Source organism: Macrobrachium nipponense, chromosome 1 (genome assembly GCF_015104395.2).
Source record: "Macrobrachium nipponense isolate FS-2020 chromosome 1, ASM1510439v2, whole genome shotgun sequence".
Taxonomy (NCBI): domain Eukaryota; kingdom Metazoa; phylum Arthropoda; class Malacostraca; order Decapoda; family Palaemonidae; genus Macrobrachium; species Macrobrachium nipponense.
Window position 1 is genome coordinate 34997835 of NC_087200.1, and position 27651 is coordinate 35025485.

Here is a 27651-nt window from a genome sequence, read left to right on the forward strand (position 1 = left end):
CGTGTATGTAAGGGGTTGCTAGAACTATTCCGCAACACTTATGACAATAAGAAGGAATCCTACGAATACTTTACTGTGAGTTATATAATACCACAATCACCCACTTCTTTCTTCTTCCCTGTTATAAAATTTGTTGTCCAATTATGGTTTGCCTTTTTACGTGGATTCCCACAGCGTGAGAATGTAATGAGAATCCATAGGAATGCCTCATGTGGCTCGGGTGATAAAACAATTATTTGAAATAAGTGGATGATTTTACGGTAACTCACCTGATAGCAGGTCGCATTTTTCACTCCTAACATGAGCTTACCCATCATATACTTTAAGAGCATACAGAGTGACCCAGAAAATGACGATGAACATGACAATTAAAGAAGGGACGATAACATTTCTGTAGACGAGCAAGAACTTGTATGGGATCCACTGGAAGATAGTAGTCAGACTAAATCCCTTGGAAGTTTCCTCACCGAGTGCTGGCGATATCTGAGTGACTTCGACGTCTCTCAGCTGCCCCAGTCTGTTCTTCCTGACGAAGATGTGCATCATGACGTTGCCGAAGAGGAGGAAGATGATGAAGAAAAACCACAGGTCGACGAGCTTCACCTCCGAGGTCTTTGGCAGCGAGCTCGTCTGATTGGCGAAGAGAGTATAGAGAACCAGTTCGAACGCAAATACCATCCGATTCGTAGTTGTGGTTGTGCCTGTGCTGAATCTCTTGACGGTGTACAGTGGGAGGTCCGCAGGGCCACTGTAAGCTACCACGCTGTTGGTGGGGTCAAACTGCACGTAGTTGTTATATGTAAATGGGAGCTGGATATTAACACTAGAGACTTGGTTATCGAAAGGGTATCGGAGGAAATGCAGGTCGCACGTGATGGTGACTATGTAGTGCTGCACCAGAGAGAGACTGTTGTTCTCACCTGGGAAGGCAATGTCTGAAAAGTGAGAGGATGAATTAACGTTGTTCGTACACAGCCTAGATCTTACAGTTTGAAACACCATATCTTTTGCTAATGAGAAATTCCATGATCATACATCTATGTTACTGAGAACGAGCAAAGCTAAAATGGCCTAAAGAACCCATCTAAGTGTGGATTCAGAGATAGGAAGACTCAAATGTTACAGACAACTGAGAATGAACTGATCAGGTTGAATTCAAAATTATGGATACATGTTTTAAAGCTTACCCATGTCCTGATTATTGAAGTTAGGCAACTCAGGATCATTGGCTGTGAGTACCTTCATGTTTTCCTCCAAAAGTTGAACCTTTCCACCTTGCAGATTAACAAATTTGTAAGTTGGTTTCCAAACTTTGTTCTTATCCTCTGTTGTTAATATGGTTCCACCACTAGATGACTTCAGGTGCTTGATGGTGATCCGTTCATCAATCCAACTCAGTGTCAGCCCGAATTCAAGGGTGATGGCCATACTGAGTTCATCTATAGAGGCAATTCGAGTTATGAGCAACTCTAACCGAAGTTGCAAGGCTTTTCCTCCAGGACCAACTGGAGGAAGTTGATTCTGGTATTCATCACTTACTATGATTCGATTGCAGTCCACTTCATCAGTTCCATCTTCACAGTCATAACGAAGATTGCAACGGCTTGTATGCAGTATGCAATCCCCCGAACGACACATGAACTGTTTTCGGTTACAAGGTGATAAAGACAGAATCATTGACTTGCCAGGAGCTTGACCACAAACTTCTGTATTTACTGTCCAAGCGTGTTTACCAAATGGGTAAGAGTTGAGGGCAGTAGTAGAAATAGACAGAATGGTTTTATTTTTAGACACATTTTTCAGCTCCCAAGCATTTCTGTCAGGATCCCAGACTATGAGCATATTGTAGTAACCATAGAAGAACGGCCTGCCATGGATGTATCCACTCGCTCTGAAACGGGTTTCGTGCTCGCTGTCATAGCAAAGGCCCCTCAAACGGAGAAAATCCGATCTGTCCAGTTGACAGGCAGTGCACCTCCTGTTTGTGTTTTTGCATTCAGTGTCTATCCAGTGGCCATCAGTCATCAGACAGACGCAGTTATATATTCTTCCACCATGAGGAAAGTTTGGGCCAAAATTTTTGTAGGATGTAGGCTGCTGTGTTGCCACATCTCTCCATACATCCTCTTCAAGCTCGTCAGTGAATCCAAGCCATATCTTCCATGTAGTTGAAGGGAAACAAACGTCATGGAAGGGAACCATTTCCTGGGTCAAGCGCTCGTTTTCCATGGCAGATCTTGGTGCAACTACAGTGGAATTTAGGACTCTACAGATAGATATGGTATCTTTGAAACTTCTCATTTCGGGGAGCATTAGATAAAAGTGTGATGTACTCCTGCAAAGTTTAAACATTTTTGTTATTTTACTGTACGACTTCCTTATTTGTCAATAAAAAAAAATAAACTTTGATGAAATCAAAGCATGCATCTGTCTTTAGCAATTCCAAATTTATGCCGTCATACCCAGGCTTTACCATTGTAGACCCTCATAAGAATGGGGATAACTTTCCATTTTTTTGCAGTTCAGTATATTTGACATTATACTTCTCTCAAACAAGAAGAAAATTTTGCCTACTGTTTTCACTACAGCAATAGCTATACGAAAGAAAGCTTGACCAATTACAAATAACATTTTCTTCAAACAATGGAAACTTCATCACCGCATCTACATATAGAGATTCGTGCATTAAAGAGCCCAGGACTCAAAATAAAGCTCAATAATCCAACACAAGGCTAAGCACGTGGCATTACTCTTAAGAACCTAAAACTAGTGCTGTATTATTAGATTATCAAAGACTATAGTTCCCCAAACCTGCACAGCTGACTCAGATTGGTCGACGTCTCAACCACTCCAGTGAGCTCCATCTGGGCAGTGTCCGAACTAAAGCTGTTACCGCGTCCTGGGCTTCTGCATGAGGCAAGACTCTCAACTTCTGACTCGGGAAGAGCTCTGTCCCAGAAGGATACTTGTGCCAAGTCACCCATCAGGATCTGTTGATAGATAGCTAATACTCTTAACGCTAAGTTTTAATTTCTTATTTATATCAATCATACGCTTTGATAACTAAGGGTCTGTCAATGAAAAGTGAACTGGCGCCCAAACCTAAAACATGACAGCAGATAAATGTGTTTAATTCAAGTCATCAACATGTTCAAACTATATGCTAGGGCAATGAGTTATTGCATCATAGGCATGCCAATATACATTCACCACTCGAACTGATAATATGAAACTATCAGGAGGCTATTAAGCTCTAAGCAATCTACGTCGTAGATTATCAAGTTAATTACTGTTAATTAATGCTTCAGATTACGCCTGATTCGTGAGGAAAATCAATCATGATTACCTCTTCACCGATCACAACTAACACGAGATGTAAGCTTTTCAAAAATTAGTTGAAACGAAATATTAAAAAATGTACATATTTTCCTGACTGACTTTTCTTTTTTCAGCTCCGTGTTGGACTCTGTTCCAAATATCTGTTTATTCAAAAGCGTTTTGAAAGCTTGTTGACTTACTTGGGTGGAATCGAAGCCACCTCCCAGGACATCTTGTTCTTGCCCCAACACGAGCGATCCATTGAAAGGAAATGACCAAGAGAAATCTAGGGACGTTGAATAGTACAGCTGTAGAAAATATAATAATAATAATAAAACTGTTTTATATTTTTTACAAAGTCACAGAGAGGATGGGCATCAAACATGCTGAAGAATACATTTGTTATAAAGAAAAAAAAAAGATTTTTACAATTTTAGATAAATTATCTGACGAATGCTGACTTGAGAAAGCTGTTGTATTTATATCACACTGTAAAGGCATGTGGTGGTAGCCTAGATGTGGCGAAATTACAATAAAATGGAAGGCAAATAGTGACTTTCGAAAGTAGGAAAGGGAAACATGAACAACCACTCCTTAGATTGACAACAGAAATATGATATATATATATATATATATATATATATATATATTATATATTTATATATATATATATATATATATATATATAATATTGCTACTTTCAAACTGCATATATCTCCTCTGTGACTGTATAAAATGTTATGTAGAATTGTGCAACATTTTTTCAGATTCCTAGATAGCTTAGAGATAGGATGTTTTAAATGTGAGTTCAGATTTCGCATAGCATACTGTAAAAGAATATATATATAATGTAGAATGTAGAAAGAGAGAGATTTTCTTTGTCCATTTGAAACTAAGATTGTTTCCCTATTATGTCAGCACTGTGAGATTAGAGGAACTCCAAGAGATCCGTTTGCTTTCCTAATCTGTCAACACATTTGATAAGCGAGCTCGAGACTTCATTTGTGTTTTGAGAATCTGTCATCACGTAAGATAAGGGCTTCTGCTTCGGTTGATCGAGTTGAGTACGTCTTTTTTTTTAACAGACTGGTCTCATACGCGTATGTCTTTGATCAAAGCCACGTGCAGATTGCACATTTTGTATGTAAAATCGCGTAAGATTTCGAAGCTTCTAGAAAGAATTGGGTCTCAAAACGTTGAGTCATCTCCCCTGTCCAGCTTCCGCAAGGGAGAAGTTTTTCATTAGATCTCAGATACTCGAGGCGTTCAAATCTCTCTCTCTCTCTCTCTCTCTCTCTCTCTCTTCTCTCTCTCTCTCTCTCTCCCTTGACATCCTTGAGATTATATTAACGTAACGTAAATTGGTCACTCATAACTTGAGAATTTCATATTTGATATTTCTTGGAGTTTATTTAGTGTTAAATAGTGTTTTTTGTGGAATCTGAACAAACATTGTTGTTGCAACGGTGCCTGGTTTTCGTGAAAATGTAAAACAAGACTGCAGCAAAGAAAGAAGTTGGTATACCAAAAAGGTAAAGTGTGTTATATTTTTATTAGTTGCAACTAATAACTAATAACGGATAGGAACAGTGGTTAACTAATAACTGATAGGAACAGTGGTTTGGTAAAAACTGATGGTTACAATGTTTTGAGTGAAAAGATTTACACTTTTACACATTGCAAATTTTTGTGTTTTGTGTTTATTTCATTTTGTGCATTTTTTTCATTTTCTTTTTGAAGTGTGCCATTTTATTTTGATACTGTCCACATTTTCTGTATTTTCATTTACATTCACAATTTAATTGACTTAGTTATTTTCATTGCTTAATCATTGCACATTTAATTAAATTTAACACTTGTGAATTAATTTGCATTTACTTAGAATTCTTTTCAAGTTTTAGTTTTGTTTAGCACTTGTGAATTAATTTATAATTTTCAATTCTTGCCTAACACTTTTGAATTTCAATTGAATTAATTTTCTTGAATTTTGTGATAAATTAATTTTTATTTAATTTTACTTAATTGATTCAAGAATTAATTAAACTTTACTTTGTTTTCAAGTAACAGTAATTTTCCCTGATATTGTGAATTTCACTTATAAATTTTGAGTTTCATAATAAATTTTGTATTTAAAATTTTTATAAGTAAGTTTCATTTCATTTCTAACCAGTATATTTGCATTTGATTATATTGATGTTAGGTAGAAACATAGAGTGGTAATTGATCTGCTTTCCTTCAATTTGCTTGAAGTGACTTAGAACCAGGGAAGTACTTAGACTTCTGAAATCAGGGAAATACATAGACTTTCAAAGTTGTTGATGGAGTGATGCCCTTTGATTAATTTAATTACTTACAAGATTACCTCACACCTGTTTTGATGAACTTAGTCTGATTTTCTGCAATACTGGTAAGTTGTTAAGGGATCACTGTTGCCTTTAGAGTATTCAGTCGTTTAATACCTGTGATGAGGGTTCAGGTGTCTGGCTTTTGTGAGGTAACAGTAGATGAATGGTAACCAGGTACTTGGCACTTCATAACATGTATATATATATATATATATATATATATATATATATATATATATATATATATATATATATATATAAAATTACGCGACTTTATTCAGTACTCTGTCGTTTCTTTTCAACCTTCTGCCGCAGCTGGCACACACACAAACACGCACTATACTTAGTACTATATGTATATATATATATATATATATATATATATATATATATATATATATATATAAATATATATATATATATATATAGATATATATATATATATATATATATATATATATATATATATATATATATATATCATATATATAATATATATTATATATATAGTACGTGTACTGTGTGTGTCGTAGCTAAGGTAGAAGGTTGAAAAGAATCGACAGAGTACTGAATAATGTCGCGTGTTAAATTAACACGTGTGCTTGTTGTATGTGCATGTGTGTATGTGTCTGTGTGCGTGTGCGCATGAGGTGTTGCTGTATGTGTACATATACTGGCAGAAAAGAAGGGTAAAACGTACGAAATATGTTTTAGTTGTTTAAAGGAAATGAAATGCTGAACACCAATCACGACAAGGATTCAACAATGAATTTTAATATTTACATAGTTTTCCTGACACACAGGTAAAGCTATAAGAACCAAGTGAAACAAGCAGGAAAAAAGAAAATTAATTAAAATGACTTACTTTGCCATTCCAGTAAATTCTATAACTTTCTTGCTCGAAGATGTGACACAGGTGGTTCCACGTCTCAGGGGCAACAGCCCAGTTTGGCGGGAGGCCATCGGTGAGAGGCTGTCCGTAGAACCAAGTCATGAACTGATTCTCGGCGTTAGCTAAGAAATAGGGAACACAAAAGCGAGAAGAAATTTGCTTGGTTATCATGTTTCTTAATACAAGCGTCTATACTCTGTTTTTTTTTTTTTTTTTTTTTCATCTGTCCATCTGCCTGTTGTGTTTTTGTATGGTAACACTGCGTTCCGGGCTTTAGGTAGTTACGCTATGTTTAAGTTTTAGGTAAATAAAACGATATCTGGGCGTACATTTGAAACTGAAAAGGGTTTTAATAATTTACTGTATGCGAATTACACCGTTAATATTCGAAATAGGATATTATTATAATCGTTGAATGTAAGCTGAATGTAACTATCTAAAGCCCGGGACGCAGTGTTGCCATACAAAAACACCACAGGCGGATGGACAGATGAAAAAAAAAAAAACAGAGTATAGTTAAGCCAATGGAGTCTGATTCTACTGAAAAAAAAGGGTAGTATATTTGCCTGAATATTTGATGAATGGAAGGAAGTACTTTGTCATTAGCTACAGGGTAGTTAGGGGAATAAGTGTCTGCAAATTGTATGATCTGTTTGGTAGACAAATTTACCAGGGCTGAGTTATAAAACATTTCATAGGTTATCTTCAACATTAATTTCAGTTTTATGCCTTTCACGGTGTCCAGAACTCGTTGAGAGCTTCCTGAAACGGAAACTAGAGACAATATTAAAAACATACAAATGAATAATAAAAGAAAGAAAGGAGCAAATAAAATAAATGTCAGTGAAAGTACCATGCAATTCTCTGTGAGAGAGAAATGAATGTATCTATAGTCTGCGTTCGTTTTCAGTCTTGACTGTTGGTAATGAAGATTTAACAAGTTGTTTTACAAAGTTTCAGGGAGCTGGGAAAATAGGCATACAACAGGAGGCGTTACCTTCACCTTAAATATTCTGACGTACGTCTCCTCTTCGAAGAGTCTTGTTTTTGCAAAGTCCCTCCTTAAAAAAATTGTATTGAAATGGGCGACATTTTCCCAAATTTTTCTATTATTGCGGTGTTGTTAAAATTATTAATTTATAAGTTAATACACAAAATTCTGCGTGAGTGTGTATTCTGTTTGTTGTCTAGTGATCGAATGAGTAAATGTGTCTGGCCAATGCCCAGACGAGTTGAAAATCACTCATTATTACTGAAGATGATCACCAATACTCGTTATAAAATTTACGAGTCATCTTATTCAAAAATCACCAATAATTGCACCAAAATGTAGAGTGGTAGCTAGGGATGTAGTAAATATTACAGTGTAGTACACAGACACACACGCACACACACGCACGCACGCACGCAGGCACACACATATATACATATATATATATATATATATATATATATATCTATATATATATATATATATATATATATAGATATAATATATATATCATATATAATATATATATATATATATATATATATATATATATATATTGGATTTATAATGTACCTGCGTTCGCGCCCAAGTACAGGTAAATCTATTATCGAGAAAAAAATTCCCCTTCGGTTAGCATATATGAAAATATATTAATTCCGAGGTAGAGCGAATTAGATATTAAAGGACATTGTAGCTCGATGTATGTATATGAATCACGGTAATGTGATATGACTTATATATCTATATATATATATATTATATATATATATATATATATATATATATTGTATATGTATGTATGTATGTATATATTATATATAATGTATATATATATATATATGTATATATATATATGATATCCTTTAGCCCAATGGTACTAATCAAGACTAAGAACTTTATGGATACTGTTTATTAATAACTAGATATACCTAGTCCATTCATTGTGCATGAAGATCAATGAATCTATTTTAGTTACCCTTTAGAATATACGCATTTTCTTTATCCTTTGGCAACCTTATCTTACAGAAAACAGAATATTATATAAGGTGTAAGTAATTTGTTTTTATTTGTTTGAAATATTAAGATGAACTAGAAAAGGAAAGGTATTTCTGCAGAAGCAGTCCGCACGGACTGCAAGGAACGTAACCGCAGATACGACATCCACTAGGGATTGGGGCGTCCAATGTATTTCGCCGTGTTTAGTACTGGCCCCTGAGCGGTTAATTACAGTCGTCCGAATACTAAATATTACTTGAAATTCTTGTTCAGTAGGTAAAACTGCATTGAAAAACCGCAACTGCCTTAGTCTAGCCCGCTGCGGATAAGTACCCTAGATCTACCAAATACTGGAAAATTGAAATTAAAAGAGCAAAACAAATATAGAATATAGTTTATGTTTTGCGCAACAGCTAGGCACAATATAGCCTACGAGTGCAAGTTTCGTTCATATCAACAAGTTTGATAAACTTGTAGTACCTATAATAGCTATATTTTGATAAAGTGTTACAGAAAAATAGATCTGAATCGAGCCTCAAAGATCTTAATATCAGCCTAGGAAAAGAACGTAAAAGGTAAACCTCGTCTGAAGTATTGCAGTCTGGCTGTTGAGGGAGGTGTGGACAGCAAAACGGCAACAAATGTATCAGTTTTGCTTAAAGAAGCAACCCAAGAGTCGGGTGATGGTTTCTAGGATTCATTGCTCCCTTAATAGATTACTCTCCATCCAAACTATTGTTAGTTTTTCCCTACTTTTCTTTACTGTCTTTCATCCTAATACTTATATATATATATCTATATATATATTATATATATATATATATATATATATATATATATATATATATGTGTGTGTGTGTGTGTGTGTGTGTGTGTGTGTGTGTGTGTGTGTGTGTGTATAAAGGCAAAGATTATGTTCAATTTCAGACGATGCCTTGTCAGAACAAACATTCAGCTCTAAAGCAACTCTTATATTTGCATAGATTTCTATGATATAAAATGATGTGCGAGAACTAAGGAATGAAAAATGGTTAAGGAAGCTGATGTAGTAAATAAAAACAATATATATATATTGTAGGAATGTTCCATTTGAGGTACGATATGTTTTCCCTGTTATGTGTATCTCTTTGCACGGGGTTCGGGAAAAGACAAGTCAGTTCCCGCTCATCCCTTGATCTGTAATCAACTCATGTACATTAAAGGAATCAACTGGTCCCGAGTATGTCTCAACCTGCTTACATGGCGCAGTGATTCTCGTTCCAAAGCAGGACCTACAAGATGCTGAGACGAGGCCATCACAACACACCCAGGGGCACAGCAAGACGTTCCCCCAGGGGCACTGCAAGCAGGAATGCAACGCCGGCACCACGAGGGACAGGACTTGTTACAGGCTTTGGTTGGCCTCATGGCACAAGGAAGACCACATGGTTCAGCCTCGGCAGGTGTTAGGGCGATGTGCCCTGAGAAGTGTAGCTATGAGATGACACAAAGCAGTTTTCGAGAATGGTGTCGCTCTATGAGTGATTGGCTGGCCTTAGGAAACGTCTCAGGAGAGAATGCACTTATCAGTATCCGGTTAAACTGCGATGAGAAGTTAAGGATGACTATAGATGCAAACGCACTCAGAGGTTCAGTGGAACTCATTAACGACCTCTGAGGCATTCGACAGACTGGAGGAGATCACGACGAAGTCTGTGAATAAGGCAGTGGCATGGGACAAGTTTTTCTCGGCGCAACAAGGCGATCAAGAAACCGCGAAATCTTTTGTGCATAGGTGCCAACAATTGGCCTTAGATTGTGGGTTTAAGTGTCCCCATTGTCGAGCTGATCTGAATGATTTGTGTTAGTTCAGCGGATAACAAGTGGTTTAAGCAATGTGGGACTTAAGCAAGAGATCCTACAGGATCATGAGGTTTTCAATACTGTGCAGAAATTGTTACGTAAATGTGAAATTTATGAATCTGCAGAAAAGGATAGTATTAGCGCTCGTAGAAGGGCAAACGTAGCTAGTTTGGTAAAAGGGGATGAGATAGGCTTAGGCCTAGTTTGAAAGTGGGTTAGAAGGTGAAAGTAAAATTATTGCTAGCTATAGGTCTAATAATAGTGACAAGGGACACGGCCGTGGCCGTAGTAGCTCGAAACCTACTGGTAACAGTAAGTCAGATACCAGGTGTAAAAAGTGTGGTGGTCGTTCTCATTGGCAGGGAAAATGTCCTGCTGATAATGTTAACTGTTTTCAGTGTGGTATTGTGGGGCACTTTGCTAAATTCTGTTGTCAAGGGGGGCAACAGCCCGCCAAAACGGCGCCTATTGTGGACGCGTCTGTTACGTCATGCACTGTTGCCTATCCACCTGCGGACAATCGCCAGGTAGGCCTATGTGCGGCAGTGGGGAAACTGCCGATTGGTGAAAATAAAGGTTAAGCATGAGTTTTCATGTGAGTGTGTCGTTGTTGAGGCTGTTCCAGACACTGGGGCAGAAGTGTGTATAGTAAGTGGGGTAGATTTGTTACCAAAATTGGGTTTGAAGGTACCTAATCTCTCTCGGTGTAATGTCATTGTAAATCACGCAGGGGAGAAGTCATTGAGAATATATGGGTCTGTTGATATGCTATAGAAGTTGGGTGATAAATCAGTGAGCACTAGTTGTTATCGTTGTGCAAGGTGCTACCCGTTTTTATATGTCTTTAGGAGTGTGTAAATCACTAGGTCTAGTGCATACAAAGTTTCCCCATCATACTGTCGCTACCGTGAATGACGTCACTCGGAAACCCTCTGCGTCGACTAACCCCCGCCAAACGCCTGAAGAAAACGTTCTCACACGGGTAGGGGGTGGTGGTCGTCAGCGCGAGATGCCATACGCTGCCACGGAGGAGAATGTCCCTAGGCTGAGGACTGGCTACTGCAACGTTTTGCAAAGACTACGTTCAACGTTTCAAGAAACCCTCTGCCGATGATGAAAGGAGCCCCTCACCACATTCACCTGAGGGAAGGTGCCATCCCCTATGCGTGTCATACACCTATACCAGTTCCTAAGCATTGGGAGGCCGATGTTAAGGCTCAGCTCGACGAAGATGTCAAATTAGGAGTAATTAGGGAGGTCCCTGCTGGTACAGCTACGGACTGGTGTGCGAGGATGGTAGTGGTAGCAAAGGAAAAATGGTAAACCACGGAGGACCGTGACTATCAAGAGCTGAATAAGAATTGCAAACGAGAAACGCATCACACATGTGCTCCTTTTGACATGGTCTCGGGTGTGCCACTTCGTACATATAAGACTGTAGTTGATGCCTATGCCGGATTCCACCAGGTGCCATTAGATGAGGAGAGAGCCGACAGTTGACAACGTTTATTACACCATGGGGGAGATACCAGTATTGTCGAACACCTATGGGTCATTGCGCGGCCCCCGATGCATACACGAAAAGGTTCGATGACGTTATTATTGATGTACACAGAAAGTACAAGTGCATAGATGACGTGTTGTTATATGACGACAGTGTTGAGGGAGCCTTTTGGCATACTTATGATTTTTTGCAATTATGTGGAGATAATGGTATTACGCTGAATCCGGATAAATTCCGATTTTGTCAAAGACAGGTAGAGTTTGTGGGGTACGAACTTGATTGGATAATTATAGACCTTCTAATGAGCGTATGAGTGCCATTAAGAACTTCCCCATGCCTGCAAGCCCAACTATCACGGATATAAGATCTTGGTTTGGACTTGTGAACCAAATTGCACCTTTCGTGGCTGTAGCACCGGTAATGGAACCATTCAGGGATCTTCTCAAGAAATCCCCCCATCGGAAAGTTTATTAGGACCAACGCCTTCAAAACAGTTTTGTTGCAGCCCGGGACAGCATTTGCAAGATGTTGGGCGACGGACTGACATATTATGATAAGACAAGGCGCACTGCTGTTGTTACCGATTGGTGCAGAGAAGGAATGGGATTTGTTATATTGCAACAATATTGCAATTGCGAGGATCTCAATGCCCTTTTTGTTGTAAGGGGGGATGGAAACTGGCATTATGTGGCAGCAGGCACCTGACGGAGGCGGAGGCCGGCTATGCCGTCATTGAGGGGGAAGCGGCTGCAGTAGTATGGTGCCATTAGGAAATCGAGATTGTTTTTATTGGGATGCCCGAATTTCATTTTAATCACGGACCATAGACCTTTGGTAAAAACTCTTTGGGGATAGGAGCCTAAAAGACATTGCAAACCCGAGACTACTAAGGTTGAAGGAGAAAACTATGCAATATAGTTTACCATAAGATATTTGCCGGGGAAGAACAATTCGGCAGCCGATACGTTATCAAGATACCCAGTGATTCGCAGTGAAACTACCGTCAAAGACGAAGAAGAGGAGGAACTTATGAACGAAGTTTGTATTGCCTCCATGACGTCATCGCTGGTGGATGACGTCATTACTATGGACTGGGCTACCATGAGGGGGGAAGCAGAGAAGGATCCTGATTATTTACTATTGCAGCGACGTGTCAGCGAAGAGGGTTGGCCGTCGTCAAGGTCTCAAGTGGAGCCCTGCCTAAAACCTTTTTTCAATGTACGTGATAGGCTGAGTGTCATTGAAGGATTAGTCACATATGCATATGACGAGGGGCATGTTCGTCTGGTAGTTCCGGAGGCATACGTTTCGCATTGGCAACCAATTTACATTCAGGTCATCAATCAACTGACTCCATGATCAGAAGAGCACGACAGGCAGTTTATTGGCCTGGGATTGAGGGTGACTTGGCAAATTATAGGGCACAGTGTCATGATTTGCAACGTTGCGGCACCTTCGCAACCAAAGGAAAGTAGTTATATACACTCCCCCTCCCGAATATCCGTTTCAGAGAACTGTTGCAGATTTATTTCCAAGTAGCAGGGAGGCAGTATATGGTCTACGCCGATCGACTGACTGGATGGATGGAAATTTATTTCTTCGCTAACGGAACTACATCCGCGAGATTGATCCCAGTTTTTAGAAGATATTTTATGCAGTGGGGAGCACCTGAAGAAATATCAGTGGACGAGGGCACGAATCTAACGAGCATGGAAATGAGACATTTCTCTACCTGATGGAGGGCTAGACAATGACAAGGTAGCTCAGGCGATATTGCAGTATAGAAATACACCATTACGTGGTATAGATAAGTCTCCTGCACAGCTGGCCATGGGTCGCCAACTTCGAGATTCGGTGCCAATGTTAAAAAGTTATCATTTCGTCACGAGCATTGGTCGGAAACCTTGTCCGCAAGAGAGAGGGAAAGAAGCGTTGTTGAGCAACGAATATCATCCAAGTATAATGAGAAAGCCAAGGATCTTTCCCCCCTACAAATAGGGGTGAGAGGGTAGCTATCCAGGATGTGGACTACACGAGCCTGGAATAGAAGCGGGGTGGTTATTGAAAAGAATAGATACCGCCAATATCGCATAAGGTTAGACGGGAGCGGAAGAATTTCGACAAGAAATCGCAAGCATTTGAGATCCCTACCACCCACACCACTGGGGAGAACCTACTCCCACCGCCTCGGGGAGGCTGGCCCCAGTAAACCCCACCCAGGAGAGAAGTAGACTAGGGTACGTCGTCCCCGCAATGGCACGATGATTATATTACAGAGTAATTCATTTTAGTTGTGTTTAATAAATATCCCCTAAACATGTCAAGTTTTGTGCTATACTTTAATCCTGATTATTTGGGTTTAATAAGTGTTCCTCTTTCATGTTTACCATTTATGTATGTTCCAGCGCTGTGTCCGAAGGACTATCTTTATTATAGCTGAATTCCCTTTACTTCATATGTTACTACCTTTACCAGTTTTATTATTTTTGCAACTAAAAGGAGAAATCTATACTTATGTTTTAAATATACTATGTTTGCTTTTGAATGGGGAGCTTTGATCTTAAAGGGGAGGTGTAGGAATGTTCCATTGAGGTACGATATGTTTTCCCTGTTATGTGTATCTCTTTGCACGGGGTTCGGAAAAGACAAGTCAGTTCCCGCTCATCCCTTGATCTGTAATCAACTCATGTACTGTACATTAAAGGAAATCAACTGGTCCCGAGTATGTCTAAACCCGGTGCTTAACATTATATTATATATATATATATATATAGATACATAAGTATTGTTTTTATTTACTACATCAGCTTCCTTAGCTATTTTTCATTCCTTAATTTTCGCTCATCATTTTATATCATAGAAATCTATGCAAATATAAGAGTTGCTTTAGAGCTGAATGTTTGTTCTGACAAGACATAATCTGAACTTGAACGTATCTTTGCCTTTTTTCTTTTTTCTGTAACATAAACATTGTCTGCACAATATATGAAATCCTGGAATTGAATTGAATTAGCGAGCCTTTAAGGAAAAGTGCCGATATTGGCAAAATCAGTAAAAGAACCGCACAGGAGGAATGAAGAAATGATAGTATATATGTGTATATAACATGACAAATAGCTACAGCTGATGTATCGTTTAGATACTCAAAATCAATATAGGTCGTTTTAAAATACCTTTGTTTAAGGACGCGTTTTGGCATTGCATGACCTGTGAATAAATCTCCATTTTTAAGTTGCTTTATGAATATGTGTTTCAGTGTTCTTGCCTCGTGGAGCTTTGTAGAACAACGATGATCCCCAACAGGGCAAGCATTATTAACCCTCTTACGCCGATTGGACGTATTAAACGTTGAGTTAAAATGTCTCCCGTATGCTGATTGGACGTATCATACGTCGGCTCAAAAAAGTTTTTTTAAAAAATTCGCGGAAAAATACTTATAGGCCTACCAGCCGAAAACTTTTGAATCACGCGCCTTGGGGGATGCTGGGAGTTCACGGATCAAGGCGTTGTTTTGTTTACAATCGCTACGCAGGCGCGCAAGCGCGAATTTCTTTCTTATCGCACTAAAAAGTATCAGTGACACATATCAAAAATTATTTCGTCACTTTGACATAATTTTTGCACCATTTTAAATTATCCTTTACATGAAGTATTATATATGAAAATGTGCGCAATTTCATGTAAAATACAACAAAAAAATACTCATGATTGTAGCTTTTATCAGTTTTGAAATACTTTCATATAAATAACGATAAGTGCCAAAATTTCAACCTTCGGTCAACTTTGACTCTACCGAAATGGTCGAGAAACGCAATTGTAAGCTAAAATTCTTATATTATAGTAATATTCAATCATTTGCCTTCATTTTGCAACAAATTGGACGTCTCTAGCACAATATTTCGATTTATGGTGAATTTATGAAAAACCTTTTCCTTACGTTCGTGCGATAACTCTTCCGATAAATTTTTTCGTGCGATTGTCCTAATGTTTGCACCCTTTTAAATTTGCCGTTACATAAAGTTTTATATATGGAAATGTGCGAAATTTCATGCACAATACAACAAAAAACAACCCATGGTTGTAGCTTTTATCATAGTTTCGAAATATTTTCATTATAAATAACGTTAAGTGCAAAAATTTCAACTTTGGTCAACTTTGACTCTACCGAAATGGTCGAAAAAACGCAATTGTAAGCCTACAACTCTTATATTCTAGTAATATTCAATCATTTACCTTCATTTTGCAACGACTTGGAAGTCTCTAGCACAATATTTCGTTTTATGGTGAATTTATGAAAAAAAAAAAAAAAAACATTTTCCTTACGTCCGCGCGGTAATTCTTCCGAAAAAATCAGATTTTTTTGTGCGATTGTCGAAATGTTTGCACCATTTAAAATTAGCTGTTACATAAAGTTTTATATATGAAAATGTGAGCAATTTCATGTAGAATACAACTAAAAATGATTGAAGGTTGTAGCTTTTCTCTTTTACATATAAATCACGATAAATAGAAAAAAAATCACGTTCGGTCAAATTTGAATCTACCGAAATAGTTGAAAAACGCAATTGTAAGCTAAAAATCTTACGGCTTAGTAATATTCCGTCAATTCTCTTCATTTTGAAACACTTTGAAGTCTCTAGAACAAATATTGGTGATTTATGGTGAATTTTTGAAAAAATATATTTACCTTCACTCCGCGCGCCGATTCGCGGCCGCAAGTCTCCGAAATACGTACATCGCATTATCCTAATATTTGCTCCTTTTCATATTAGCCGTTTTATAAAGTTTCATATATCAAAATGTCGCAAAATCATGAAGAATACAATAAAAAATAAGTGAAGGTTGTAGCTTTTTCCGTCTCCGAAATATGTGCATATAAAAAAATATATATATAAAAATTTCGACATTCGGTCAAATTTAACTCGTCCGAAATGGTCAAAATCTGCAATTCTAATCTAAAACTCTTACAGTATCGTAATATTAAATCATTTGTATTAATTTTGAAACAAATTGGAAGTCTCTAGAACAATATTTAGAATTACGGTGAATTTTTGAAAATAACATTTTTTTACGTCCGCGCGTTACGAATTCGTACTTCATTTTGTGATAATATTTTTCCAGTGTTGCTTTTATTGTTTTACTATGTATTATATATCAAAATGATTGCAATTTAGTGTCCAATACAACGAAAAAAAAAGTAACTCGTTAGCTTTGACCGTTTTTTGCACAGCGTGATTTGAATACAATTATCTATGAATTTTTTTTTTCGCTACCATATCTCGCATTATTTACATATGATAATGATATTCTTTTTCATTTCTGATGATTGCATACTAGACTTCAGGCAATGACAAAAAAGTGAGCCAAAAATGAACTCTTAATCTTTAAAACTAAGCGCACTGTAATTTTTTGAAAAAATTATTTTTTCTGCTTCCGCGCTCACTCCAAACCGGCGCCGGCATACAGGAGAGGTTTTGATTTTTAGGGCTTCGGCGTAAGAGGGTTAATATGAATGAAAATGTAACAGTAATCATAGTTTAATAATAAGATCAGAATGGACCTTGTTTGCCCGCCCCGGGTTTGGGGCGTTTTGGGTAGGATATCGTGATGGTAGGGGAGACAAGGCACATCCACCTTCCTCCTGCAAACCTGTTTGCCCGCCCCGGGTTTGGGGCGTTTTAGGTAGGATATCGTGATAGTAGGGGAGACAAGGCACACCCACCTTCCTCCTGCAAACCTGTTTGCCCGCCCCGGGATTTGGGTGTTTTAGGTAGGATATCGTGATGGTACGGGAGACAAGGCACACCCACCTTCCTCCTGCAAACCTGTTTGTCCGCCCCAGGTGGGGCGGAGCAGGTAGGGGATCGGGTGGGTAAGGGGGACATGACATATCCACCCTCCTGTCCCGCACAGCATAGCGCGCACCACGAAGCTCGTAGTTTAATAATAGCCAACAAAAACATTCTGCGCCATCATAAATCTAAAATAGACTAATCTCTTCCAGTAAACACTCCTTATAGTACTTACAGAACCCTAATATATCGAAGTTATCCTGAGAAACGGAATATGAAAGGTGAACGTTTAGATCCACGAATTTTTCTAGTCTGAAAAAAAGGAAGAAATAATTACTAACAAGAAGCATATCGTAACTTGTATGCTCTCCAGGTATTTCAGTCATCAGATTTCTTTGCAAGAATATGAAATGACAATTAGTAGTCATAGCTGTCTGCAGCGTCCCTCATGTAAATCTGCAATTATGTACTGGGCCTATATATGTTACAGTAACATCTACACTGTTTCGCTGTGTTTAGTAGTAGCCCCTGGTGGTCAAATGTGTTTTGCCGTGTTAGGTATTAGCCCCGGGGGATCAAATGCACTTAGGGATATTTGACCAGCAATGGCTGTAGTAGATTCACATCAACCGTGCAGTTGATGTCTAGGCCAGTCCCTTAAGACACTCCTGATTGGCCGTTGATAAGCCAACCACAGGGCTGAAAGCTCTCAGTTTCTCGAGAGAGTTCACATGGGTAGGATCTATGTTTCACCGCTCCTGAGGGATACCTCTTTCAAAAGCATCCTTCAGGAGAAGTGGAACATGCATCCTCCCCATGTGAACTCTCGAGAGAGACTGAAAATTTCCAACCTTGTGATTGGCTTATCAACAGCCAATCAGGAGTATCGTAAGGGACTGGCCTAGACATCAAATGCACGGTTGATGTGAATCTACTTTAGTACTTAACACGGCGATCCGAAACTGTAGATGAATCTATGTTTTGCCGTGTTTAATATAGCCCATGGGGAGTCAAAATTTAATATTCGTTCCTCAGCGTGTTGCTCATTTCACAAATTCCCTAGGGTTTTCGTGAAATTCCTGGATTTCACATATTTACTGTAACATATACAATCCCCCAGTCAAAAGCATCCTTATATGGTACCTTATCCTGTAGCAAACGCTCAACGCTGACACAGAGCCATTGTAATCCGAGAAGTTAAATCTCGCGAAGACTCTGTCAGAGGGAACTATCCAGATCCCACGATGGAAACTTAAGATGTTGACCCTTTTGTCGCCATTTTGGTCACCGTTGCCTGAAAACAAGGAAGACATTCAGCAATGGAATAAAATTAATTAAGCATGACCCAAAAAGAAACGTTAAACTATCATATTCTCTCAAAATCATATTTAAGTAAGTACCCCCTTTTCCCCTAAGTGTCTAAACATTCATAGCTTATCAATAATCAAAATTAGTCTAAAGAAAACCCATAAGGTGACTTCGAATCCATCTGAAATAAAGAGACCATAATTATGACACCATAAAACATTAAAGTTCGTCAATAAAGAATGTGTGCCGCACCTCACTTCCCTTTCTCAAGGAACTCAAGTAATTGTCACTTCAATGTTAACTTTTTCAAAGTTTCTCACTCTACGTTACCTTGTCCAATGGACCTACAACACCTCTTCTGTATGTGTTCCACACTCTATCAATCAAATTCAGTGAGTCACCCTTTGCCTCTCTTACAATAGTTTATATGTCATTTTCTGTGCATCACGAACACACACACTCATCAATTGACGCACAAGAGGCATGCATGCTACATACATGAGACTCGTGAATCGTGATCTTTGGAATACGTCACTGACCCCAATTATGTACCGGTAAGCTTTCCTGTTTGTTTTTTTCATTTCAGCGTTTTGCCTCTGTCTCTAGCCGGCAAGAGCTAAGGTTATCAACCCCACTATTTAATATTATATGTTGCTGGTGCCTTTAAGAAAGACAAACTCTCTTGCAGAAGAGAATTGATACAGAGACCACCAAAATGATCAACTGTAGGAGGGTTAAGAAACATTCTAAATATCAGATCCTTGATTATAGTTCATAATAATGTTACTGTAAATACAACTACCATCAAATTTGGAACATCAGTACCTACATGGTGCTAGCTTTGATATTCACAATACAGAGTTCAGGCTCTACTATGTAGTACGCATGATAATGGTTCATAGTTATTCATAGTCTATTCACGGTCTTTAATAATTTTTTCATTCCCATGAATAAAGACTTTGGATTGGTAATTGATGTACTATGTGCCCGCATGCGATGATTGCAGGTTTTTCACAACGCAAGGACCGTCTGTTCATTTACAGACGCCACACCTCTCTCATAGCCGGTAATATATTTTCTGTTGTGTTAACACAACGTTATAACCTTATCTTGTTTATTTATCTTTTTTTATGGCAACAGTTTTGCCATTGTATAACAATTTCTTTATCGTTCTCAATTATTGCGTTCATTCGATTCGGGATTATACTTACCCCTGAGCAAGAGTTAATTGGAATAGTGTTCACTATACTCTGTTTTTTTCCATCTGTCCATCCGCCTGTGGTGTTTTTGCATGGTAACACTGCGTCCCGGGCTTTAAATAGTTACGCTATGTGTAAGTTTTAGGTAAATAAAAGGATATCTGAAGTACATTTGCAACTGAAAAGTGTTTTAATAAATTACAGTATGCGAATTACACCGTTAATATTCGAAATAGAATATTATTATTATTGTTGAATGTAAACAATGTAACTATCTAAAGCCCGGAACGCAGTGTTACCATACAAAAACACCACAGGCGGATGGACAGATGAAAAAAAAACAGAATATAGTCAGAACTACTTCATTATTTTCGTTACTACTCTATAAGCTCTCCAGTATTAATAAACAGTACTTTCGATATTATTCAAAATATTTCGTCCAGATGCAACAAAGCTTTAACAGCATATCAAGATAAAAATGTTCTGTAGGACTGTACTACAGTTAGTGTCTTGTTATAAATGATTTGTAAACGATGTGTACCTCATCATTGATCCGCTCATAAGCTAACACAACGGCAGCAGAGGTGATCGATGGCATTGAATTCTACATGAGTAGTTCTGATCTCATTTATGGACCTTCTTGTTGTCTCTGGTGGCTGGAAGTGCTCTACCACCCCCCTCTTAGTTAAGGTTGACCAAATTCACTGGAGTATCTGAGTTACACAGTAGTGCATCTAGCGGGGTAGTGGGGGGGCGCCAAGCAGGCTATTCCCTAGGGCTCCGCGTTTGTGAGGGCCCCCTGGCCCCCGCCCTCAGCAAAAAAAAACTATTAAATAATAATAATAAGTAATAAAATAATATAATATTAAGAACAATAGTAATAAAATAACATAATTAATAAATATATAAGAACAATTTGTAATAATAATCATGAGGTTCTTAATTAGTAAACTATATCCCGGAAACCTACCCTTGCTCCCCACCCAACCCCTACCCCAAGGAAGGGCCCGCTTTGCTTGTCCATAAATGAGAGGGGCCCCTAAGGTCACCGGCCTAGGAGCCCGCACACCCTAAATCCGCCCATGGAACTTGATTACCTTGTTATTTGCCAGTAACGATTATTCTCGATTCTTGGGCCATGCCATAACCAGGCAGTATGTAAATAGAATTACCATGTTCAAAATTATGCATTATCATTGTTTGTACATTCATACACATAAGCATGATTTTAATAATTTCAACTCCTAAACGTGTGTGTGTATATATATATATATCTATATATATATATAGATATTATATATTATATATATATTATAATATATATATATATATATATGTGTGTGTGTGTGTGTGTGTGTGTGATCAGATCTCACTTTCACTTACATATCTTTTTAATTTTCAATTGATCTATTTAGAAAATAGCAGCGAAATTTCTATTTCCTGGCTGGACATATACATTCAATATTATTTTCATAAGTTTTCTGTTCAAATGATAATCCATTGGATATGAATTCAGCACATATAGAAAGCCCACACATACAAACTCATATATTCATTTCTTCTCTTTTCATAGTCATGATATAAAAATAGGTGTTCTAACAGGTTAATTTCTTAGGGCAATGAGAACGTATGACCCTTGCGAGATAGAGCAAGAATTAAAATTACATCGATAAAAGCTTCGATGCATTAGCATACCCGGAATGGTTCAGAAAAAAAGGGCACTCAACAAAGCTAGGAAGATTCTTTACAGAGCAAATGAAGAGAGTACATGGAATAAAGAAAACAAGAAAATAGTTGCCCCCCCTTTTATGCCTAAAATGAAACAAATCACTTCAAAAATGAAAGAAAGTAAATATAAATTTGTATATACCTTTGATAATACAGTAAAAAACAAAGTATGTAAAAATAAATTGGAAGGAGAAGACAGTAATACAGATGATGTGGCGGGGGTATACATAATTAATTGCAACAATTGTGGAGACATATATGTGGGGGAATCAGGTAGGGGAATAAGGACTAGAATCCAAGAACTTAGAAGGACAGTACAGCTTAACTCTCAGGGGAGTGCTATAGCTAGGTATTGTTGGGAAAATGACCATAGGATGGATTTCAAAAACTAGCCTTATATACAAAAGCAATAAAATTAGTCACAGGAGGGTAGTAGAAGGAGCACTCATCAGAGAGATTAAAGTAATAGAAGGAAACAAAGGTTTTACCTCAGTAGATCCCATAAGCCGAGCTTTGATATTAAAAGAAGCTAAGATTGACCCTGCTGACCTGGAGATTAGGTTTTCTGCCCAACAGACTTTTGGTGACCACTCCCTTACCACAAGGATTAATTCCATTGACCATCAGCTCAGGATATCAGAGCGACAAGAGGGGATTAGCAACTCTCAAGGAAACCAGAACAGCCATCACATAAATGACAGCTCAACGAGAAGAAGTTCCAGAAGACTGCTGGGCCTTGACCCAGGCTGACAACCCAAACATCTATTGAAAATGGGCCACAGATAGGGCCTGAAAGTACTCGAGTGTGGAGTAAAATTAAATGTAAATACTTAGAAGTAAACAAGTTCCACAGTGATTTTGTGGGTTTCTTTTTCAAAATCCATTAGGGATCGGGTATTTCTTGGAATAATTTTATACGCCTGCCATGTGTTTATAGTCTGGCAGAAATTGGACATAACCCCTTAATATATTTTGAAGTTTTTTATCTGATTTCTGCCGGATATATTGTTTCCACCCTTGAGCGTTCCGAGAAATTCAAAATGGCGGCCGTAATGGCTGCCGGCTAAGCTTACTTTGCAATGAATTTGCTTAGAAAGATTATTTTGGTGTCTAAACCAGGTTTTCGGGCATGAGGAATCCGATGGAACCAAAGCAAATAGCATAGACTTACTTTTAATGTGCAATCTTCCCTAAGGTTTACATTTATTTGTGCAAAGTTTACATATTTCTGGCAAAAAGATATAGCACTATATGTGGCTTTATCTCCCCAGTAGATTGATCTGTAAAATTGTTGAATCTTTAATGTTTCTTAGCTCTAAATATAATCTGTCATCTTATATAAAGCCCAGTTTATTTTCAGATACTTGTCAGGCATGAATAAAGAATAGTGATAGTGGGGAGGAAAGAAGCTCAGTGTATTTTTGAGTTCCGCAATGCAGAAGACTGTAAAAAAAATAGATAAAAAAATGGAAAAAAATAAACAAGAAACCTGCCAAGAGAGCAAGTCAGGAAGTGATCGCATATTGTCTATCATTAAAGCAAGTTTGGTATACGGAGACCATTTACATCCAGAACTGCATTATCTTTTACAATTAGACCGTAATCTTGCCGTATTTTATCACAAAAATTGTGTATCACGATATGTCACTGTGTCAGATGTGCAACACTAAAAAAAGACCCCAAAAATCCTAAGCGTTGGAGACAGGCTGACATGTTTCGTGCAACTGAATATGAAAGGAAAGGTATAGTTCCATTGCCAGTCAGGGACTTAATTATGAGAAAATGTGATGAAAGAATACATAACCTAAATGATAACATCCAAATTCGTCTAGAAGGTGCAGTAGGCGATCTCCATCTGCTGGGCAGATAAAGCTACATATGCTATATCTTTTTGCCAGAAATATGTAAAATTTGCACAAATAAATGTGACCCTTATGATAGATGATACATAAAAAGGGATTCTATGCTATTTATTTTGGTTCCATTGGATTCTTCATACCTGAAATCCTAGGTTTAAACACAAAATAATCTTTCTAAAGTGAATTTATTGCGAAGTCAACATGGCCAGCAGCCATTACGGCCGCCATTTGTAATTTCTCGGAATGCACAAGGATGGGAACAACACATCCGGGGAAAATTTATTACTTGCACCCTGAATGATAACAATCAGGTGAAAAAAAGAAAAAAAAAACTTTAACAAACATTTACGGGTTGTCAAAAATGGTCGTTTTCCTGCCGGACTATTGTATGCTCTTTTTATCGCCCCAGATGACTCTCATACTCATTCAATTGACTTCGCTGTGCGAAAATACATATATATTTTTGCTCCCACCAGGGCGTAAGTAATAGATTCATACATTTATTATACTCTCCCTCTTACAAGCTGGATAGTTCCTCATTGGACGAGTGGTTTACGTGTTCACCTACTGATTCGGTACTCGTGAGTTCGACTCCCCAACGTGGAATCAGAGGAATTTATTGCTGTTGATTATATTCATTTCTTGATATAATATGGTTCGGATCCCACAGTATGCTGTAGGTGTCGTTGCTAGGTAACCAATTGGTTCCTAGCCACGTAAAGATATCTAATCCCTGGGGCCAGCCCTAGGAGAGCTGTTAAGCAGCTCAGTGGTCTGGATAAACTAAGATATACTTAACTCTTACGAGCTGGCAAATAATGAAATGGAGAACACCTCAAATTTGAAGAGAATGGTTGAATAAGAAAAGTGGGAAAGATTGACTCTAGTGTTCCTAATTTTATGGATCCATCGCCAGCCACGCTATTTAGCCACCCCTCCACAACCCCATGCACCGACCAGGTCAAGCGTCGCTTTGAGAGAGAATGCTTAAAATTGGCACCACTTTTAGTTCCTCTTTTAAATCACCAGTCATTCTTTCAACGAACAAAATGGCAGTTACGTAATAATGTGTATTGATGTTATGTTAGGCCTATTATTATTAGTCAATAATAATCGGGGAAAAATGGATCAAATGTTCTACTCGACAAAGAAGCTTGAAAGGCATCCGAGTGTACGGTCAATGTGTGCAGAGGCAGACTGGCCACTGTGGCGTTGTGGCTTTTGCCACAGGGGCTGCTCGGTCAGGGCCTCTTAATCAAAAAGAGGAAAAGAAGGGGGAAAAAAAGATAAATAAAGAAAATAAATCATTGATGCAGAAATACTTACTTAAATGTATTACTATAGTAGATTCACATCAACCGTGCATCTGATGTCTAGGCCAGTCCCTTACGACGCTCCTGATTGGCTGTTGATAAGCCAGTCGCAGGGCTGGAAACTCTTAATCCCTCAACAGAGGTTTCACATAGGCAGGATGTATGTTCCACCTCTACTGAGGGATACATCTTTCAAAAGTATCCCTCAGGAGAGGTGGAACATACATCCTGCCTATGTTAACTCTCGAGAGAGACTGAGAGTTTCCAGCCCTGTGGTTGGCTTATCCACAGCCAATCAGGAGCGCCGTAAGGGAATGACCTAGACGTCAGATGTACGGTTGATGTGCATCTAATGTAGTGCCCTTGTAAATGTCAATTTTGCTTTAAAATTCATTGTCAAATACGCTTTCCCTAGCAGTTTCAATTACCTAAAACTCTGGAACTTCCGGGGGATTCGCCCCCTGGACTACACCTGAGAAACGCTACGCTTACCACGTCACAAAATAAGGCAGCTCAAAATTATTTCCCACGACCACAGACGTTGCCCAGTCCTCTCTGAGCGTGTGGGAAACGCTAAAATGAATTGCTCTCACACTCAGCTAGTTATCATTCACAAATTATGCTGCTAAACAGTGGAAGAAAAAGGTCATATAAAAGTTGTGCAATTCATTTAAAGCCGTTTATCTAAGAGATGCGTAACAGCCTTCAATGCATATTTGCTCCTAATGCTTATATGAACGTGATGTCAAGCTAATGTGCTTATCAAGGAAATCATACAAGGTAATTGTTGTATTAAATTTCGGCTTTTTTTTAGCGTAAACGCCGAAAGGAAGGAAGCTTTCTTTCGGACTATTATACTGAGAGTCCAACAACCCATTTTCTTGGCTATTTAATTTCTACAGAACCCTTACACACTAATGCTGCTGAGAGAAAATAGAAGGGTATTCGCATTTCAGATACTTCATCCAGCCTCCTAAACAACAGGGTTATGGTATGATAATGCTAATGGGAAAGCAACAGCGAATAATACTGTCGCAACAATATCGGTCGATATCCCATTCATATTTGAAGAGACCTCAGCCTTATAGCACTTTTTCTGATGAGCCGCTATGACGAGACCTCAAGATTTTATGTTCCACTGACATGCGAATAAAACGGAAAACTCCCGTAAAAATAATAAAAACACGAAACGCCTTTATGATCTTCTGCCTCTTTTTGAGGGTCAGTTATTCTATAACGATCACTCTTAACTTTGACCGTTGATAAAAAGCAATCAACACTTGTAAAAAAAGTTTATATCCAGAGGCAGCTTCTTTGGAATAGAATGAGAGACAGGTTTCTCTCGATGGAAAAAGTACCGGGAGGTTTTGAGGGTGAGCCCCGGGCCAAGCGCAACAAAACACGCGAAAAGTATTAGAAAGATACAGGAAGTGAATCATGAAATGGATATTTATTTCCGTTAAGAATTTGCCCCGATATTTCCAACTTGCGAGAAAGTAACATAAAGTTTTCAAAGTTATTTTGATCGCGGCAATAACGGGGAACAAACGCTAAGTCTGAGGTTTTAGTGATACGTTTTGATTAACAAAATGGAGAGGACTGACAACAGTGTTCGGTAAGAAAGTTTTGGGGTGGAGGTGAACATGTAGTAAATATCATGGCAGAAAAGTTACGAAACAGCTATAGTATCATGACAGGTTTCACATCAGAAGTACTACCATGGACTTATTGATGATTAATGCGTATTATTTGCTAGTATACCCAACTATCCTTAGATCTGAAATCAGCAGACTAGAATGATGCTACTTTCAGTTAGTTTCACTGATCTCCTGCGTGTCTATGGTAACTCCTTTGAAACCAGATGCACTGCATCTCTAAGATACTTTGAATATCAACTGCGAAAGTTTGAGGTATAGAACGCAAAAATGTAAGTAAATTTTCCATTGCACATTCCAGAGAATGTTGAGCTAATACAAAAAAAGACAAACATTCAAAATATGTGTGACATTTTCCACTTTCTTCTCTTACCTTGCTGTAATGAGTAACGGCAATTATCAAGAACTAATATAGTAAGTGCCAGTACCAACTTCATATTCAATGATCTTCTCTGATCAATCAAGGCATCTGGTGATGGCATTCTGCATAGTCTGTGGTTAGGATCAGAAAAAGGATTGTTACTATCAGCTTCCTAGATGACCTAGCTCTAAGAGGCCTTTCTATTTTGTCTTTATACTCGCACAGAGTGGCCCATTTCCACAATACTCTACAACAGAATTGTGTATCAGTCCTCCGACGTGTTTTTATCCTCCTTCATATCCGCACGATTTTTCTATAGGCGCCTTGAGAAAGAATGACTTGGATTCACATCTGACGATCGCCACCGAACTGAAGAGGAAGGTGGCTTTACTAGACCATACCTCCAACGGACACGAGGCAGAAGTTCTGGCTCAAGAGACGCCAACTAGTATACTGACCAGTTAGGGGAACGGCAAAGTCATGACTGAATATCTAAGATAGCTCGCTCGTGCGTAAGAAATGAGACTTATTATACCTTAATGCTACGT

At 38.3% G+C, this 27651-nt stretch overlaps 1 protein-coding gene across 1 annotated transcript; it reads right to left on the reverse strand.

The window, feature by feature from the left end:
- On the reverse strand, positions 1–27224 carry LOC135218736 (uncharacterized). Its single transcript, XM_064255185.1, has 8 exons — positions 27116–27224; positions 18824–18974; positions 17916–17992; positions 6529–6677; positions 3519–3626; positions 2812–2990; positions 1188–2335; positions 1–935 (listed from the first exon to the last, which is right to left on the reverse strand). The coding sequence occupies exons 1-8, from the start codon at positions 27222–27224 to the stop codon at positions 307–309; spliced, it is 2550 nt and encodes an 849-aa protein (XP_064111255.1). The 3' UTR covers positions 1–306.
- Between the last annotated feature and the right edge of the window lie 427 nt (positions 27225–27651).